This window comes from Ranitomeya imitator, chromosome 1 (genome assembly GCF_032444005.1).
Source record: "Ranitomeya imitator isolate aRanImi1 chromosome 1, aRanImi1.pri, whole genome shotgun sequence".
NCBI lineage: Eukaryota > Metazoa > Chordata > Amphibia > Anura > Dendrobatidae > Ranitomeya > Ranitomeya imitator.
In genome coordinates this window covers 957,010,157-957,030,307 of record NC_091282.1, presented here as the reverse complement: position 1 = coordinate 957,030,307, position 20,151 = coordinate 957,010,157, and the positions used below count along the sequence as shown (strand labels likewise).

The window sequence follows — 20,151 nt, the reverse complement described above, 5'->3', positions numbered from 1 at the left end:
CATTGTCAGTACCTCGGGTTGCAGCCATTTCTTTGATAAGTAGATCAGGTCGAACATCTGAGACCGCGCCGGTTTATCTTGCTGGTATGTCCACTGATGTACCCTCTGTGCCCGGACAGCCGTCGTCACACACCCAGCCGGGCCAGGATCTCAGCTTTCAGTTTCTCAAAGTCCTGAGCGACCTCCGGGTCCAAATCATGGTAAGCTTTTTGGGCCTCGCCGGAGAGAAACGGGGCGATCAAATCGGCCCATTGTGCCTTCGGCCACTTCTCTCTCAACGCCGTCCGCTCAAACGTTGTCAGGTATGCCTCGACGTCATCTTCTGCAGTCAGCTTTTGCCAGTATCGACTCACATGGATCCTTCTGGACTCTGCTTCCGGGTCAGCGTCAGGCATGCTCACCAGGCGCTGCGCCACCTGTTGGAGAAGTTGGCGGTCTGCAACCGTCATGTCCACTAACTCCTTCAGCTGTGCGGCCATCAAGCGATTAGCTTCGTGCTGTGCGGCAGTGGCCTGCTGCTGTACGGCAGTGGACTGTACTAAGGCTTTCACCACGTCTTCCATGCTGTCGCCTGTGCCACGGTATGCCCGCGTTCTCCACCACAATGTGACAAAACACTCCGGGATCGCCTTTGCTGGGGTCAAAGGTCACGTGGTTTGTGCATTGAATCTGAGGCGTACAGCAGGTTTCTGAGCAGGCTGACCTCAGGTCAGATTTATTAACGTGAAAGCAACATGAACAAAACAAAACATAAAAATAAATGCTAGCCTGTCCGGCACTAACTAAACAAATACGTTGCTATCTCAACAACTGGGGGGGCTACTCCCACCCAGCTAGCATCACACAATTCTTGAGCAGAGCTCTCACTCACGGTTGTCTCACACAGACAGGCAATCTGTGTGCCCCAGGCAGACACTGGAAACCCCCAGCTGGTCATCTTTTATTCCTGCAATCATTAACCCATTAGCACCCTGAAGATACTGAGTGGCCTAATTCACATAGGACAAACACCTAGGCGAGATATACCTGCCTCCAACTACCACACCAGCATGAGTCTTACAGTAGCTATAATATAACATGGAACCACCGCTCCCTGGATAAAGGACAACATCAAGAACTGAATACCAAGCTCCACTGGCTGGAATACCTTATCACCACGCTTAGGGAGGTAACTTTAGTTTAGTATGGTCTATGTAAATACTTTTATTTGACCTTTCTTTGTATTATCCTTTTCTACCTGTATCTGGTATGCATTGTTGCCAAGTCATTTTAAACAACTGCATTTAATATATGTTGTAATGTTCTCTTGATGGAACTCAATTACTGTATATTTAGTGATAAAACTGATTATATCAGATGAGTGCTAGCTTTAGTTTTCCAAGTGTCAGATCAAAATTTGCAATGCAAGTCTATGGCTTTGTGAAAAACAACACACCGTACTCAAATGACATCCAACTGCGGTCCAATTTTCATGGACTGACAAAATGGGAAGGGGTGGAAAAACGTTTTTATTCTCTCCACCTCCGAGAAAAACTGATACCACTCTGATCAAACTCTAATCAGAGTCTGATCAGAATAGTTGGACCGTTTTTCTTTGCTGGAGAGAAAAACTTGTGTACACCTATATATACTGTGCATATAGTAGTGGGTTGGAATGGATACTGAATACTTTCAGTGTGGTACTTCTTCTAGTTGCTGTGCAGCGGGTGGGTATATTCCTATACTAGGCAGGAGTCTTGAAAGGGTAAGGTATATTAGAGTACTGTATCAGGCATAGATAGCTTGGGGTAATATGGGGACAGCTCTTTGTTGAAATAGACCATACTGTAGGGCCAACCCAATGGAATGCAAATCCTAGTTTGCTAAAACTAGGATTTGAACTTATAGAGAAACACCTGTTCTGTGTTTTGGAGACACTTCTGGTTTTGGCATAGAAGTACTGATCAAAACTACTGCCGAGTGAATATAGCCTAAGGCTATGTGCACACGTCAGGATAATTAGCAGAAATTTCCTGAACAAAACCGGACTTTTTCCGCAGGAAATCCGCATGCGTTTTTTGCACGTTTTTCTCGCTTTTTTGTGCATTATTTATGCGGATTTTTCACATTTTTTCCGGAGCTTCCCAATGCATTAAATGGTGGGAAATCCGTGAAAAATCCACAAAATTAATGAACATGCTGCCTTTTTTTTTCGTGATGCGTTTTTATCACGGAAAAAATGCAACATATGCACAAAAATTGCGGATTGCATTCTATTAATAGGATGCTTAATGGATGTGGTTTTTTTCGCAGTTTTATCACGTTTTTATTAGCGAAAAAACGCGAAAAATCTGGAACGTGTGCACACAGCCTAAAGTGTAGTGTGCCATGACACTCACCATGACATATTTCTTGGAGGAGTATTAGAATATAAAATAATAATTCCATACTGTTTACTCACGGGACAGTCCTCATCCACAATGAAGATGGTACATCTCTGAGCCTGCATGAACGACAGAATAGTTGCTGCAATCTTCTTTACGATAACCTCCAGTGACTGTTGTTCTTCAAAAATCAATGTTGCAAGGTCAAGTAGAACCTACGATTTCAAATGAAAAATGTCTTAGCTTAAAAGACCCATTTCTAAATTTGTACTTATTTGGTCACTTCGATGTACAAGGTATTTTTTGGGGGTATAACAATTTGTACATTTTTAAACTCTGTTCTTCATAGATTCACTGTACATCATGCCACCAACATTTCGCTTATTTTGAAAAGATTTAAATGCGAGTTCCATTTCATACAAAAATACATGTAATACTGCAGTGCGGTCCTGAGTACGCGGTCAGAAAGACGTATAGCACGGATGACGATTGCATCGCTGGGCATAGACTGAACATTAGCTCTGGTGACCCGAATGTGACAGTTGTATAAAAATACGGGCTGTCACGCTCGGGTCAGGAGGATCACTAGCCAGTCCATGCTTTATGATGCGATCGTCATCCGTGTTATACGGCTGTCTGACCATGCCCTTAATCTATAAATACACCTATATGATTATTTTAATAGATATAGCACACCAAAAATACTAAAACAATATTTGTGATAGAAAAACATAAACTTTATTCACAAAAAAATATGTAAAATGTTTAAAAAGGTAAAGCACCACAGATATAAATAGGTGGTCTGACACATATGCAGCTAAGGAATATTACCGGCAGGTTAAGAGGTTATCCAGGAAACCACCACACCTGACGTTTCGCAATGAAATGCTTTGCCCTTTCGTTTTATTGTGAAATGTGCATCAAGTGTGGTGATTGCCTGGATAACCTCTCTTACCTGCAGGTAATAATACTTAGCTCTATCATATGGTGTGACACATATGCAGCTATCTATTTATGATTTTAATTAACACTATGGATACTTACCTTTCTCAATGCACTTGCACATGTGTTTGTTTACAACTATTTTGTTGCTGTAATATGGACTGTATCTCTACAAATTATATGCTGTTACTTTCCTTTACACGTTTGATTGATTCGCTACTCTGTAATATTCCTGTTACCTTATACAATATGTTGTGACCTAATTTGGCTTCCAGGATCACCCACCTTTTTATACCTGTAGTGCTTTCCACTGCGTAAATGTTTTCAATGTGTGTAATCCACACCTGACTGTATCAATAAAGTTTTGTTAAAGTCAAATACCAGGAAGTATCAAAAAGAAAGCAGCTTTATTTAAAACATGACATACCAAAAAGAGACAAAAATCACAGCATCAAAAAGCAGTAAAACTAGTGATGAGCGAGTGTACTCGTTGCTCGGGTTTTCCAGAGCACGCTCGGGTGACCTCCGAGTATTTATGACTGCTCGGAGACTTAGGGTACCGTCACACTATACGATTTACCTACGATCACGACCAGCGATATGACCTGGCCGTGATCGTAGGTAAATCGTAGTGTGGTCGCTGGGGAGCTGTCACACAGACAGCTCTCCAGCGACCAACGATGCCGAGGTCCCTGGGTAACCAGGGTAAACATCGGGTAACTAAGCGCAGGACCGCGCTTAGTTACCCGATGTTTACCCTGGTTACAAGCGTTAAACTAAAAAAAAACAAACAGCACATACTTACATTCTGGTGTCCCTCAGGTCCCTTGCAGTCTGCTTCCCGCACTCAGTGACTGCCGGCCGTGAAGTGAAAGTGAAAGCACAGCCGCTGTGCTCTGCTTTCACTTTACGGCCGGCAGTCACAGTGCGGGAAGCAGAGACGGCAAGGGACCTGACGGACACCAGAATGTAAGTATGTGCTGTTTGTTTTTTTTTAGTTTAACGCTTGTAACCAGGGTAAACATCGGGTAACTAAGCGCGGTCCTGCGCTTAGTTACCCGATGTTTACCCTGGTTACAAGCAAACGCATCGCTGGATCGCATCGGTAGATCGCTAGATCGGTGTCACACACACCGATCTAGCGATGACAGCGGGAGATCCAGCGATGAAAGAAAGTTCCATACGATCTGCTACGACGTACGATTCTCAGCAGGATCCCTGATCGCTGCTGCGTGTCAGACACAGCGATATCGTAACGATATCGCTGGAACGTCACGAATCGTACCGTCGTAGCGATCGAAATGTTATAGTGTGACGGTACCCTTAGTTTTCATCGAGTCAGCTGAATGATTTACATCTATTAGCCTGCTTGATTACATGTGTGGATTCCCTAGCAACCAGGCAACCCCCACATGTACATAGCCTGGCTAGTAGCTGTAAATCATTCAGCTGCCGCAATGAAAATTAAATCTCCCAGCAGTCATAAATACTCGGAGGTCACCCGAGCGTGCTCACGAAAACTCGAGCAACGAGTTCACTCGCTCATCACTAGAAAAAACAAGTGAAAAAAAAAGAAAACCTTATTAACCTAAATTTAGCTAATAGGCGCACAAATGATGCAGAAAATCTGCAACATAAAAAACCTCACTGAATACTCATCGTGGGATCATAGCCTAAGACAGAAGACGGGCATATTACATTTTTATTAATTTCATCCCATAAGTTATGCATGGCAGAGCACCAACATACAGATACATAAAGATTTAATTAAAAATTAGTGAGATTGTGTTAAGACAACAACCCTTGTTAATATTTTCTATAAGGTAAAAGGAAGCATGAAGTCACATCAACCCTCATGTCCAGGGGTCACCAACCGATGCACCCAGGCAAGTGCCAGGGCCCTTGGCAAAAAGGGGGGCACTCACCATTGTCATAGGCGTAACTACAATGGTCACAGCAGTTGCCTCTGCGACCGCCTGGGCCCGGCGACTGAGGGGCCCATTGACGCCAGCAACTAGGTCAGCTGGATGTGTGTCCTTGGACGCACATTCAGTTGAAATGTATTGCATTGCACATTCCCATTCGGGTCCATGCGTGGGAAAACACGCTGAAGGCCAATCAGAGACCGGCAGTTGTAGTCGGCGTGCACATGACCGGGAGCACATAGCAGCTCTATCATATGCTCATGTCACTTGCACTCTGAAGTCAGCAGCCAGCTTCAGAAGAGGACGCTGTTTGGTGGGGGAGCAAATGGGTGGTGAGTATTATTATCATTATTATTATTTTTTAAATCAGTGAGTACACGGTGGCCATACTACATGGATGACTATGGGCTGTGCATTATACTACATGGATGACTATGGGCTGTGCATTATATTACATGAAGGCTATGGTCTGCGTATTATACTATATGGAGGATCATGGGCTGTACATTATACTATACAGATGAGGCATTTTACTATTTGTATGGTATTGTAGTATTCACAATAGATATCTCTCATGTAATTTAAGAAGTAAGTGAAATCTTTGGCATTGTACTATACCTATAGTTCTCTGCTGTATCTGTGCATCATGAATTGTGGTATGAAGTGATGAGCAAGTATACTCGTTGCTCGGGTTTTCCCGAGCACGCTGGGGTGGTCTCCGAGTATTTGTTAGTGTTCGGAGATTTAGTTTTCATCGCCGCAGCTGAATTACTTACAGCTACTAACCAGCTTGATTACATGTGGGGATTCCCTAGCAACCAGGCAACCCCCACATGTACCCAGCCTGTACTAGTGAGTGGAATGTGTTAAAGGGGCCCATTGAGACTCTTTCGCCCATGAAAATCTGAAGCTGGTCCTCTTGGTTGAAAATCAAAAACAGACCCAGTATATATGCAGTTAAACTGAGCCTAGATCAGAAATCACTCAATTAACCGATAACAGGCCAAATGAGGAAGATAACCAAGAAGTCCAGGGATGTGCAAACTTTGCTTTATGCAAATATTGTGTTGCTGTTTGCAGATGTCATGTTATCCACTAATTCTTATGTACTGAGTTAAAGGAAATTCTCAAACTGAAAAGATTTATCAGTACAGTCACATTGATGTATTGGGTACTGTTTATGGTCTATACATTTTCACAAAAGAAAAAAATCAAAGAAATTTGGAGAATATGCCAGAATTTGCTAAAAAAAAAAAAAACTGTCTCACATGATTTTACCAATATTTATTATAGTTTAGGTACTTTCTATACCTTGCTCAAAAGCAGGGGATGATGGGACATTTCAGTAAGGCTAGAGTCACACCAGCGTATAGTATTCGATGCGATATGCTAATGACCCTCGGCTCCTGCTCTGCAGCGAGTGTGAGCCGAGCGTCATGCTACTGTGCTCCGATCCTCTCTCATGACAGGATCAGCAGAGTACAACTGCGGAGAAGACGGAGAAAGTAATCTCTCCATCTCCTCTGTTGCCAGCATCGCCGTACATTAGACTGCACTCGGGTGATATCCAAGTGCAGTGCGATGATTCACTCTCATCCATAGACTTGTATGGGTGCAAGAGAGCCAAGTCTCGCTGCCAATCACAGCATGCTGCTATTGTTCTCTCATGTGAGTAGGCATGAGAAAGTAATCGCAGATCTGAGCTGCCACACTGGGCCGAGTGCTATGCGATGTTTTATCTTACAGCACTCAGCCGTATTATATGGAAGTGTGACTCCAGCCTTAGTCAGAGGATTCTCAGCCAGAGATCATGTGACCAGGAGAGCATCCCAGATTCCAAAAATATTTGGAAACACTAAGTATTTACAAAAGAGCTTATATATGGTTGGTAATTCACATGAATCAATCCCTTAAATTGAAATTGGCATTTTCATACATCCATTAATTTTACAAATACATTGTACCCAAAAATGCAATGGCAACATGTGTTATTTTGATCAAATTTGCAGATCAAAGCACAGTGGCATGTAAGGGTATGTGCACACGTTGCGGATTTTCTGCGGATCCGCAGCGCATTTTGCAGTGCAGAAATGCTGCAGATCCGCAATTGATTTACAGTACAATGTAAATCAATGAGAAAAAAAAAATGCTGTGCACACTTTGCGGAAAATCTGCTGCGGAAACGCTGCGGTTTAAAAGAAGTAGCATGTCACTTCTTTTTTGTGAATCTGCAGAGTTTTTGTACCCATTCCATTATAGAAAACCGCAAGGGTAAAAAACGCAGCAAATCTGCAAGAAAACTGCAGCAAAAACGCACAAAAAACGCTGCGGAACCGCACAAAAAACGCGATAAATCCGCAGGTGCGTTTTCTGCCAGGAGAGGCAGAATCCGCACCAGAAATTCCTAAGCCTAATCCGCAGCGTGTGCACATAGCCTAAAAGTTTGGTCTCTAGGATTGCTACTTCCAATAGGTGGCACTAGAGTTCTAGTTCTCTTCCTCTCTTAAGATACAATTTGCATAATTAGCATATTTCCCAGAGAAGCATTGCGGCTTTAAGTCTCCTCATCTCAGCATGCTTAGCATGTCAATCTCGCAAGGAGAAACAATACTTCTTGGATATCAGTCGGATGCCTCTCACACAGCCAAACCAGATCTCAACTTTGCACTGATGAGGGGCAGTACCCCGAAACACAGTGTCTGCAAATTGAGATTCTGATTTGGCTATTATCCTAAGTCATATGACAAGGCTTGTTAAATGGTCGACATTGACTTGTAGGATTGCCACTTCCAATAGGTGGCACTAGAGTTCTAGTTCTCTTCCTCTCTGAAGAGACAATTTGCATAATTAGCATATTTCCCAGAGGAGCATTGCGGTTTTAAGTCTCCTCATCTCGGCATGCTTAGCATGTCATTCTCTTCAAGGAGAAACGATACTTCTTGGGCACCCCTGGTCAAAATTACTGATATTTTGAATGGTTAAGCAAGTTGAAGATGAAATGATCTCTAAAAAGCCTTAAGTTAAAGATGACACATTTCCTTTGAATTTAAGGCAAACAAACATATATTTAAATTTTTTACATTTTAAAAATCACAAAAAAGGAAAATGGGCCAATGCAAAAGTTTGGCAACCCTTCGAGATGTGTGTGATCAGATAGCTTTTATCAAGGTTTCAAACCTTATGTTGTGATCATGGCTGGGCCTAGCAGACTGTTACACCCAGCCATGGTGCACATGGATTTGGGAACCCACTGTGCTACAGGACGGGGCCTACCCAGGAAGGGGCATAACTAAGCGGTGTTTAACCCCTTAGTGACAGAGCCAATTTGGTACTTAATGACCGAGCCAATTTTTACAATTCTGACCACTGTCAATTTCTGAGGTTATAACTCTGGAACACTTTAACGGATCCCGCTGATTCTGAGATGTTTTTCATGACATATTGTACTTCATGTTAGTGGTATCATTTCTTTGATATTACTTCCAATTATTTAAGAAAAAAATGGAAATAAGGTGAAAATTTTAAAAATTTTGCAATTTTTAAACTTTGAATTTTTATGCCCTCAGAGAGATATGTCACACAAAATAGCTAATAAATAACATTTCCCACATGTCTACTTTACATCAGCACAATTTTGGAAACAAATTTTTTTTTTTTGTTAGGACATTATAAGGGTTAAAAGTTGACCAGTGATTTTTCATTTTTACAACAAAATTTACAAAACCATATTTTTAGGGACCATCTCACATTTAAAGTCACTTTGAGGGGTGTACATGACAGAAAATACCCAGACTTGACACCATTCTAAAAACTACACCCCTCAAGGTGCTCAAAACCACATTCAAGAAGTTTATTAACCCTTTACATGCTTCACAGGAACTGAAACAATGTGGAAGGAAAAAATTAACATTTAACTTTTTTTTACTTCAGAACCAATTTTTTTTATTTTCTCAAGTGTAAAAAGAGAAAATGAACCAATAAATTTGTTGTGCAATTTCCCCTGAATACGTTGATACCCCTTATGTGGAGATAAACCACTGTTTGGGCGCACGGCAGGACTTGGAAGAGATGGAGCACCATTTGACTTTTTCAATGCAGAATTGGCTGGAATTAAGATCAGATGCCATGCCGCGTTTGGAGAGCCCCTGATGTGCCTAAACAGTGGAAACCCCCCCACAAGTGACACCATTTTGGAAACTAGATCCCTTAAGGAACTTATCTAGATGTGTGGTGAGCACTTTGAACCCCCGAGTGCTTCACAGAAGTTTATAAGGTAGAACCGTGAAAATAAAAAAAATCGTATTTTTTTACACAAAAATTATTTTTTGCTCACAAATTCTTATTTTCACAAGGGTAACAGGAGAAATTAGACCATGAAAGTTGTTGTGCAATTTGTCTTGAGTATGCCGATACCCCATATGTGGGGGTAGACCACAGTTTGGGCGCATGGCATAGCTTGGAAGAGATGGAGTTCCCTTTGACTTTTTCAATGCAGAATTGGCTGGAATTGATATCAAACACCATGTCGCATTTAGAGAGCCCCTGATGTGCCTAAACAGTAGAAACCCCCCACAAGTGACCCCATTTTGGAAACTAGACCCATTAAGGAACTTATCTAGATGTGTGATGAGCACTTTGAACCCCCAAGTGCTTCACAGAAGTTTATAATGCAGAGTCGTGAAAATAAAAATAAATTTTTTCCACAAAAATTATTTTTTAGCCCCCAATTTTTTATTTTCCCAAGGGTAAAAGGAGAAATTGGGCCCAAAAAGTTGTTGTCCAATTCGTCTTGAGTACGCTGATACCCCATGTGTGGGGGGGACCTCTGTTTGGGCACACATCGGGCTCGGAATGGAAGTAGTGATGTTTTAAAATGCAAACTTTGATGGAACGGTCTGCGGGTGTCATGTTGCATTTTCAACACCCCTGATGTACCTAAACAGTAGAAACCTCTCACAAGTGACCCTATTTTGGAAACTAGACCCCCCCAAGGAACTTATCTAGATATGTGGTGAGCATTTTGAACGCCCAAGTGCTTCACAGAAGTTTGACGCAGAGCCGTGAAAATAAAAAATCATTTTTTTTCCACAAAAATGATTTTTTAGCCCCCAATTTTTTTTATTTTTGCAAGGGTAACAGGAGAAACTGGACACCAAAAGTTGTTGTCCAATCAGTCCTGAGTACGCTGATGCAGAGCTCAGAAGCGAGGGAGCACCTTTTGACTTTTTGAGCGCAAAATTTGCTGTCACGTTTGGAGACCCCCTGATGTACCTAAACAGTGGAAACCCCCCAATTCTAACTCCAACCCTAACCTCAACACACCCCTAACCCTAATCCCAACCCGATCTAAATCCTAATCACAACCCTAAAAATAACCCTAATCACAACTCTAACCCCAAAACACCCCTAACCCTAATCCCAACTCTAACCATAACCCTAATCAAAACCCTAAGCCCAACACACCCCTTATCCTAATCTCAACCCTAAGCTCAAACCTAACCCTAATCCCAACCCTAATCCCAATACACCACTAACCCTAATCCCAACCTTAACCCTAATCCCAAACCTAACCCTAATGCCAATCCTAACCCTAATGCTAACCCTAACCCTAATGCCAACCCTAACCCTAATCTAAACCCTAATCCAAACCCTAACCTCAACTCTAACCCTAACTTTAGCCCCAACCCTAGCCCTAACCCTAACTTTAGCCCCAACCCTAACTTTAGCCCCAACCCTAACCCTAACTTTAGCCCCAACCCTAAACTTATCTTTAGCCCCAATCCTAACCCTAACTTTATCCGCAATCCTAACCCTAACTTTAGCTTCCAACCTAGCCCCAACCCTAACCCTAACTTTAGCCCAACTCAGTTTAGCCCAACTGTAACCCTAATTAGAAAATGGAAATACACACTTTTTTAATTTTATTATTTTTTTCCTAACTAAGGAGGTGATAAAGGGGGATTTATTTAATATTTTTTTTTATTTTGATCACTGTGATAGGATCTACCACAGTGACCAAAATGAAACAAGAGGAAGAATCTTTCTCTGCCGGCTGGCAGATCATGGCGGGCGCACTGCGCATGCGCCCGCCATTTTCTTAATGTAGGAAGAAGCCGGCGGCCAGGAGGGGACACAAGAGGACCCAGGGACACTGATAAGTATGACAGGTTCCCCGATCCCCCTATTTCTCTGTCCTCTGATGTGCAATCACATCAGAGGGCAGAGAATGACAGACACATCACATTTTTTTTGCGGTCGCCGGTAAACGGTTAATTACCTGCGATCGCAAAACAGGGTCGGTCTAAACTGACCCCAAAGATCTGCTGGGTGCCGGCCGGCGGGTGCCATTTTTTTGCTGGAAGAAGATGGTGGCGCCCATGGAGAACCATGAGGAGCACTGGGGGACACGAGTAAGTATCAGGGGGCGATCGGGAACCCCATTTCTCTGTCCTCTGATGTGCGATCAAATCTGATAAACTGTCAATTACAGGCGATCGCAACCTGGGGATCTGTAAAAAACGACCCAAATCATGTTCTCTGGGGTCTCGGCTACCCCCGGCAACCGAGACCCCAGAGAAAATCCAACTCTGGGGGGTGCTATACACTTATTCTACAGCGCCGTTAATTAACGGCGCTGTTGTTCAAGTACCCTTAACTACCGCCGTTAAAAGGCGTATCGGCGGTCGTTAAGTGGTTAATGGAGCTTCTAGTGGTGAGGTCAGGCTTGTGTGGCAGGTAGTCGCCAGGTACCACTCCTGGGCAGAACCTGGTACTGCAGATGCAGACCCCAGGGGTCAGGTACACTGACACTTTAGAGCTTAGTTCAGACATACCGGTCTAGGATTCAAGATCAAGGTTAAGCCACTCATGGACCGGGAAATAGTGTTCAACAATTAAATAATATTAAAAATACACATATTTGTTATTGCCGCATTCAGAAACGCCTGTTCTGTAAAAAAAAAAAATAATAATAATCAGATCGGTAAACGGTAACGAGAAAAAAATTCAAAACGTCAGATTTTTTTTGGTTGCCACAACATTGTAATAAAATGCAATAACAGGTGATCAAAACTTTGCATCTATCACAGCATGGTACGGATAAAAAAGTCAGCTCGGTGCACATAAAAATAAGCCCTCACCCAGCCATAGATCATGAAAAATGGAGACACTACAGGTCTCAGAAAATAGCGCCTTTTTATTTTTTTTAACAAACTTTGGATTTTTTTCACCACTTAAATAAAAAAGAACGTTGACGTGTTTGATATTCACAAACTCGTAATGGAGAATCAAAATGGTAGGTCACTTTTAGCATTTGATGAATATAGTAAAAAAAAAAGAGTTGTGGAATTTCAATTTTTTTGCAATTTCTCTGCACTTGGATTGTTTTGCCATTTTCCAGTGCATTATATGGTAAAATCAATTGTATCGTTCAAAAGTACAAATTGACCTGCAAAAAAACAGACCTCACATGGCCATATTGATGGAAAAATAAAACAGTTATGCCTCTGCGAAGAAGGGGAGCAAAAAACAGATACACAAAAATGGAAAATGGCCAGGGGGTGAAGGGGTTAACTTTAGGCCTTTTAGAGATCATTTCATCTTCGACTAGCTTTATTACAGTAATTTTAACCAGGGGCGTCCAAATTTTACATGCCACTGTAGCTCATTCAAGTTTATGGGTCCATGAGAAAGATGAATAGCCCTTCGATAAAATTCATGTGTCATTCGAGTTCTGTGCATTTTTCACTGAATGGAAGTAGTTGATCAGAGAAGCTTTGATTTTTTTTTTTCATAAGATAGAAACAGATGATGGATTGTGATACATGGCCCAAAAATGAATCCAACACAATGAAAAGAAAAAAAAACGTTTTTCATGTTTGAGAAAAAAATTGAAGTGTGAATTCAGTTTCAGAATTAAAAAATATGCACCGACATGAATAGCATACAGCTCTGCGTAACATGTCACCATCAGCACTCACATATCTCATTAACAAGGGGAATGGTTAACACCCAGTTGAGAATTTACACATTTCTAAAAGAGAAACCCCAGGAAGTGGGACACCTCAGAGATCTAAGAAAAGATGCTCAAAAACTGTTATATCAAGGTGAAAAAAGTATTTACTAAGACATCCAGTAAAAGAAGGCTGATAAATCATCTTTAAAAGTGATCTACCTCTGAGTGGCATCTGCAACCACAGCATAGAACGTATACAGTAGATAAGAGGATCTGAAAAAAAATTGAATTCACTGTGAAATTTGATTGAATATCCTTTATTATGCTCTGGGGTCTGCAGAGACCCCAGAACATAATAAACATAAGATATATATTATTATTATTATTTTCCGGTCTCTCCTCACTTACTAGAACTCGGAGGCACTTGTCCTGCTGGTGAGAGATATGGCCAATAGTGATGAGTGAGTATATTCGTTGCTCGGGTTTTCCCGAGCACGCTCGAGTGATCTCCGAGTATTTATGACTGCTCAGAGATTTAGTTTTCCTTGCCGCAGCTGGATGATTTGCGGCTACTAGACAGCTTGATTACATGTGGGGATTCCCTAGCAACCAGGCAACCCCCACATGTATTCAGGCTGGCTAGTAGCCGCAAATCAAGATTAAGATTTTGGGTCATCTAATTCTAACCCCCTCACAGCAATAAAATCTTGGTGAACCCCTTGTTATTAGTTCAAATGTAAACCCTATGAACCAAGAAGAACAGGGGGTGTTCATGCTAGCTTACACAAAGAGGCCTTTTTCTGTGGTATCAACCCCCTATGATCTCCCTTAGATGAAGATACCATTAATAAGATTTTGTCAAATGATTTTGTGGATATTTGGTCACTGATTTCCACTGATCAGAATCGAGTCAATAAGGAACGTTGTGCTGCAGATAGGTCTTTTGAGCGCAAACCAAAATTTGCTAAGATTATTAATAACAGGTTGTAGGCCTTTTTCGTCATGGGCGTGTTATGGGTCAGAAACAACCTGAGCGCTGCTTTGAAAAGTTAATTTACCTGGATCCTATCTATATTTTATACAAAGCCCATGGCGGCACCGCTTGGTGGCGTTATGATGAAGAATTTTGCCGGTGTTTGGCTCTTTAACCCCATTTAGGTTGGGGGATCAAAGACACTGACACATGGCTCCACCTCATGTTGTCACAAAAGGCCGCAACCCCTTTTCATATTGTGGTCTCTGGTTCTACTGCCAACACTGGGTCAGTGGACGTCAGCAGACCCGGAATGTGCCTGTTGTTCAACAAGGTTCATTGCCATGTTTGCGGGCTCTGCAAATACAAACAGTGTTCCACTTGTGGAGGGTCCCATGAAGTAGCCAAGTACTCCAGCCCAACAACAAAATGGTCAACTAAACCTTCCAGTCAACCAGAACATAAGGACCCCAGTGAGTGCAACTGTAATGGGGCCGTGGCCTGATCTATACCCCAATAAAGAAGCCAGAGCTCAATTGCATTTCGGTTTCTTTATCCTCTTCATGTTTAACATGCAGTCCTCCTTTTCAATGAACTTAATGTCACGACGATGTTTGGTGTCCCGAGACCTAAGGTTAAGGGTGCCCTAGCTCGCCCTGTACCCTGGATTACCTCTGATTGTGAAGATGCCAGGGCCACATACCTTGCCTTAGCTCCTGAATCTGTCCTCAATCTGTATCTTTCCCCCACCCAGGGAAGAGGGGAGTACTAGTGTACCGTAATACACCAACCAGACTAACAAGGTAATACGAATGGGGATAGAAAAAAATAGCAATCATTATGTTTTTTTGGTCATCACAACATTGCAATAAAATGCAATAACAGCCGATCAAAACATCATATGTACCCCAAAATGGCATCAATAAAACAGTCAGTTCAGCATGCAAAAAATAAGTCCTCACTCAGCCCCAGATACTAAAAAATGGAGACGCTTCAGGGGCAATGTTTTTGGGTTTCTTTTACAAACTTTGGATTTTTTTTTTCATCACCTAAATAAAAAAGAACCTATACATTTTTGGTATCTGTAAAATCATAATAACCTGAAGAATCATAGCGGCATGTGAGTTTTAGCATATAGTAAACGTGGTACAAAAAGCAATTATGCAACTGCACTTTTTTGCCATTTCACTGCACTTTTTTGCAGTACACTATATGGTAAAATCAATGATGTTGTACAAAAGTACAAATTTTCCTGCACAAAAACAAGCCCTCACATAGCCACATTGATGGGAAGATTAAAAAAGTTATGGCTTTGGGAAGAAGGAGAGCAATCGAAAACACAAAAACGGAAACTAACACGTCGTGAAGGGGTTAAATTTTTTTCTCAGTGTGTGGAGATTGATTTAATTTCATTTCTAAATTTGCTAAATACTTCTTGCCTCGTCAGTCTCTTAAAAAAAACAAATTGTTTGGCACAATTTAGTAGTTTTCAGTTGTCTTGTAAATAGTTTTTTTAAATTAGCAAATACTACATTTCTAAATGTAGTCTAAGTAGTTGTGATCACAGCAGACAAACATCAGGCAATAAATGGAGAAAATGCTGTCATAGTGTTGGCTGTAACAAGATATCGGCCCTCAAGTTCACAATCCTCCCATGACTTTTAATGTTCAATGTTATTAGCTCTGTCTCTCTGAATTAACATATTGGCCTTGAAATCTGATAGAGTAACACTTGATATATTTTATTCAGTTAAAATACCAAAAAGTAATTTTCCTAACTCTTACTATGAAACAGTACTGAAAAGCGCAATAGTGATAGTGTATCTGTATAGCATACAGCTAAATGGGCAATTCTATGTTATATAAGTGAAGCGTTGGCCGGGGGACCACCACGGTGCAGGAAGACTACTGTACACAAGATGAGGTGCAAACAACAAAGGGTATATTTATTGGAAGGCAAGGAAGGAAGGGAATGAGGAAGATGCAAACAGGGGTTTACAATGGCAACAGACAATTTCCGTAAAATAGCACGGTGCTCCAGCTATTTCAGACTCAAAATATGTCTAACAAGCAAATGTAAACAATAAACAAGTGATGATGCTACTCTACGTATAACCTCCCTGGCCTTTACTAAGCAGGCCACACGGCTCCCGTGTACTGACTATTGAAGCCTACACTAGGCCCTAACAGGTGCACCAAACAGAAACAAACTCACGGTGATGTTGGAGAATCAGGTCCAGTCCCAGGGGGCCCCCAGCAGTCCAATACGGTGGTGCGCACTGCTTTCTGTCAGCTCTGTGAAACGTGGTCTTCTCCTTGCTTCTGGATCCTAGGGATGCTCCTGGAAACTGTAAATCCCTTTCTCTGTATCTTCGTGGCTCTCTTGCAGCTATAACAGGACACAGTTCTTCTCTCTTTCAGCTATCAACACAAAAAGTCCTCTGTGCAGCAGCCTCAGCTCACACACGCTGCTCCAGCTCCACACCTGCACTCTGCACAGACTAGCTCATTCAATGATTATTGCAGGGGAGAAGCAGAACATTCCATCACGCCAGACAAGGGGGTGCAGCCTCTCAAAGTGACAGCGTGTTCCTTACTGTCCATAACAGCACCAGCCTCTTACATAAGGAGTTTATATGTTCTCCACGTGTTTGCATGAGTTTCCTCCATGTACTCCAGTTTCCTTGCACTCTCCAAAGACAAACTGATCTAGATTGGGAGCCCAAATGGGAAAAGTGCCAATAATGTCTGTAAAGGGCTGTGGAATTAATGGTGCTATATAAGTAAAATAAATAAATATAGTAAGTGTATATTAAGATGGACACAGCTGTACTGTATATAGCCATCACTTAAAGGGATCTATTACACATTCACATGAATGCAACACTTTAATACCTAGCCTTTCTTGTTATCTCTATGGAGGTAGGCATTCACCCCCAAGTCTGTTTTCCCCTTCATGACCAGGCAAAATTTTATGTTTCTGTTCAGTGTCACTTTATGTGGTAATGACTCTAGAATGCTTCAACGGATCCCACTGATTTTTTTGGACATAGTGTACTTCATGATAGTGGTAAAAGTTGTTAGATATGAATTGCATTTATTTGTGAAAAAAAATTGGAAATTTGGCAAAAAAATTAGAAAATGTTGCAATTACTCGGCGAGTAATTTGCTATTTGCAGCCACTCACAGTAATGCCGCTGTAACAGGCCAGATTAACCCCCTGCCCAGAATATACCCGGGGTTAAAGTGGCCTAGGCAAGATTATACCCCGGGTATATTCTGGCCTAGCCCAAACTTTACCCCGGGGTACAAATTGGACTAGTCCAGTTTATACCCCTCCAGGTCAGAATATACCCCAGCTACTGTAGATCAGATTTTTCAGGCTTTTGAGAACCATTGAGTGACATTCTTAATAATGGGGCTCCAGGCAGCACCCAGGGCTACAGGCAGCACACAGGGGGCCCAGGCAGCAAACAGGGGCACCAGGAAGCGCATGGGGCCCCTGACAGCACACAGGGGCCACAGGCAGCACACGGGGTCCTAGGCAGCACATGGGGCCCCAGGCAGAGCACAGGGGCCCCAGGCAGAACACAGGGCCCCAGGCAGCACACGGGGCCCCAGGCAGCACAAGGGGCCCCAGGCAGAGCACAGGGGCCCCAGGCAGCGCACAGGGCCCCAGGCAGCACATGGGGCCCCAGGCAGCACACAGGGGCCCCAGGCAGCACACGGGGCCCCAGGCAGCACACAGGGGCCCCAGGCAGAACACGGGGCCCCAGGCAGCATACGGGGCCCCCAGGCAGCGCACAGGAGCCCCAGGCAGCGCACAGGGCCCCAGGCAGCACACGGGGCCCCAGGCAACACACGAGGTCCCAGGCAGTGCACAGGGGCCCCAGGCAGGACACGGGGCCCCAGGCAAAGCACGGGGGCCCAGCCAGCGCACAGGGGCCCCAGGCAGCGCACAGAACCCCAGGCAGCACACGGGGCCCCAGGCAGCACATGGGGCCACAGGCAGAGCACAGGGGCCCCAGGCAGCGCACAGGGCCCCAGGCAGCACATGGGGCTCCAGGCAATGCACAGGGGCCCCAGGCAGCGCACAGGGCCCCAGGCAGCACCTGGGGCCCCAGGCAGCACACGGGGCACCAGGCAGCACACAGAGGTCCCTGGCAGCACACGAGGCCCCAGGCAGCACACGGAGTGGCAGAGACAGTGCACAAGGGAGGGGGAAGAGACAGCATGCAAGTGGGAAGAGACAGTGAACGGGGACCCAGGCAGCGCACAGGGGGGCAGAGACAGTGCACAAGGGAGGGGGAAGTGACAGTGTGCAAGGGGAAAAAGACAGCGCACAGGGTCCCTGTGCGCTGTCTCTGCCCCCTGTGCGCTGTCTGGGATCCCATGTGCGCTGTTTGGGACTCCCTGGTTGATGTCTGTGGCCCCGTTCTTGAGTATATAAAAGACTAAAGCATATTAAAGATCAGATTTTTCACGTTTATGAGCACCATTGAGTGATATACTCAAGAATTACATAATTTTTCAACATTTTATTGTTTAAAACTCTAAACACACAGACTTTTTTTACTTCAACCTGAAAACCTTGAGAGTATGTGCACACGTTCAGGTCTTTTCGCGTTTTTTTCAAGTTTTTTCGCGATAATAACGCATTACAAACTGCAGACATATGCATCCTATCCTTTAGAATGCATTCTGCAATTTTTGTGCACATGATGCGTTTTTTTCTGCAAAAAAACGAATTGCGGTAAAAAAAGCAGCATGTTCATTAATTTTGCGTTTTTTTCGCGTTTTTCCCGCTATTCTATGCATTGGGAAAAAAAGCGTCAAAAACGCGAAAAAAGCGTGTCAAAAACGCGAAAAAAACCGCATGCGGATTTCTGGCAGAAATGTCCGGTTTTTGTCAGGAAATTTCTGCTAGAAAATCCTGACGTGTGCACATACCCTGACTGTTCATAAAAAAAACTGTTCAGGATATAATAAAAGTTATAACATTCTGAAACTTCAACTTATAAAGGTAGTTTTACATGGGGTGATAATTGGTTCCAGAGAGGCTTTCGGCTGTTAACCGTACACATGGCTGGTGACTGGACACTACAATATAAACGTTCAAAGGTAATCACTGATAACAACATTAAAATGATTAGTAAACACTGATAACAACATTAAAATGATCATGATTGTTTTCAAGATAAAGTACATGTTCTGTTGTTGACTGCAGATTGAAGCTTGCGGGATAGGTCAACCAAACCATGGTGTCACCAACTTTGGTGTGGATGACGATGTCACAACTCAACAGATTTGCTGTGGCCATGATTTCAGCATCAGTTGCCCAGACTCCATCACGAGAGATGCCAGAGGTGTTCACATATTCATTCACATCTTGATTACAGTAGCCCTGTAGTTTCTTGGACAAGTCAGTTTTCATGTGGTGGATGACTTTAGCTCTGAGAAGGGAGTAGTTGTCCTCTGTTCCTGTCAGGAAATAGCTGATGGCCCGAAAATAACAGTTCCCATCACCTTTGGTTTTATATGTACGCCGTGGTTGTCCAAGATCTCTTGTGCCTCCAAAGTACACAACCCTATTAAACGTAAGGTCAAGAGTGGTGGTAACATACTTCCTTCCTGAACTTGGTAGTGGGTTGAAAGTCTTGGTTTGCTGGTGTTTCTGTGTGGCAGAGTCACTGGGACAGTCATCAGGGGACTGGGGTGGTAGAGAAGTCTCTTCATCCTGTTAAATCTTAAGGTTGCTGGTATGGTAGGTGTTGCTTAGTATCTTGACAGTCTTATTGTTCTTAAGTTTTACTCGTCCCTTGGTTAAGGATTCCACAACTAAGCAGGGTCCAACCCAGCGTGGTGCCGTCTTTGAACCCATGCGATGAATACGACATTGATTCTTGATATAAACAATGGTGCCAGCAGTGATTTCTTTGTTGCTCTTGTGTCAGCGATCAAAGGCACACTTTTGGTGTTCCTGAGCAGAATCGA

At 43.1% G+C, this 20,151-nt stretch overlaps 1 protein-coding gene across 2 annotated transcripts in view; it reads right to left on the bottom strand.

Moving 5' to 3' along the window:
* PDE5A (phosphodiesterase 5A) overlaps positions 1 to 20,151 on the bottom strand; it is a 518,628-nt gene that overhangs the window by 273,693 nt on the left and 224,784 nt on the right. For both annotated transcript variants that reach the window (XM_069743739.1, XM_069743740.1), the window contains exon 6: positions 2,441 to 2,578. In XM_069743739.1, coding sequence (XP_069599840.1) covers positions 2,441 to 2,578 — 138 coding nt within the window. The remainder of the gene's footprint in view (positions 1 to 2,440; positions 2,579 to 20,151) is intronic.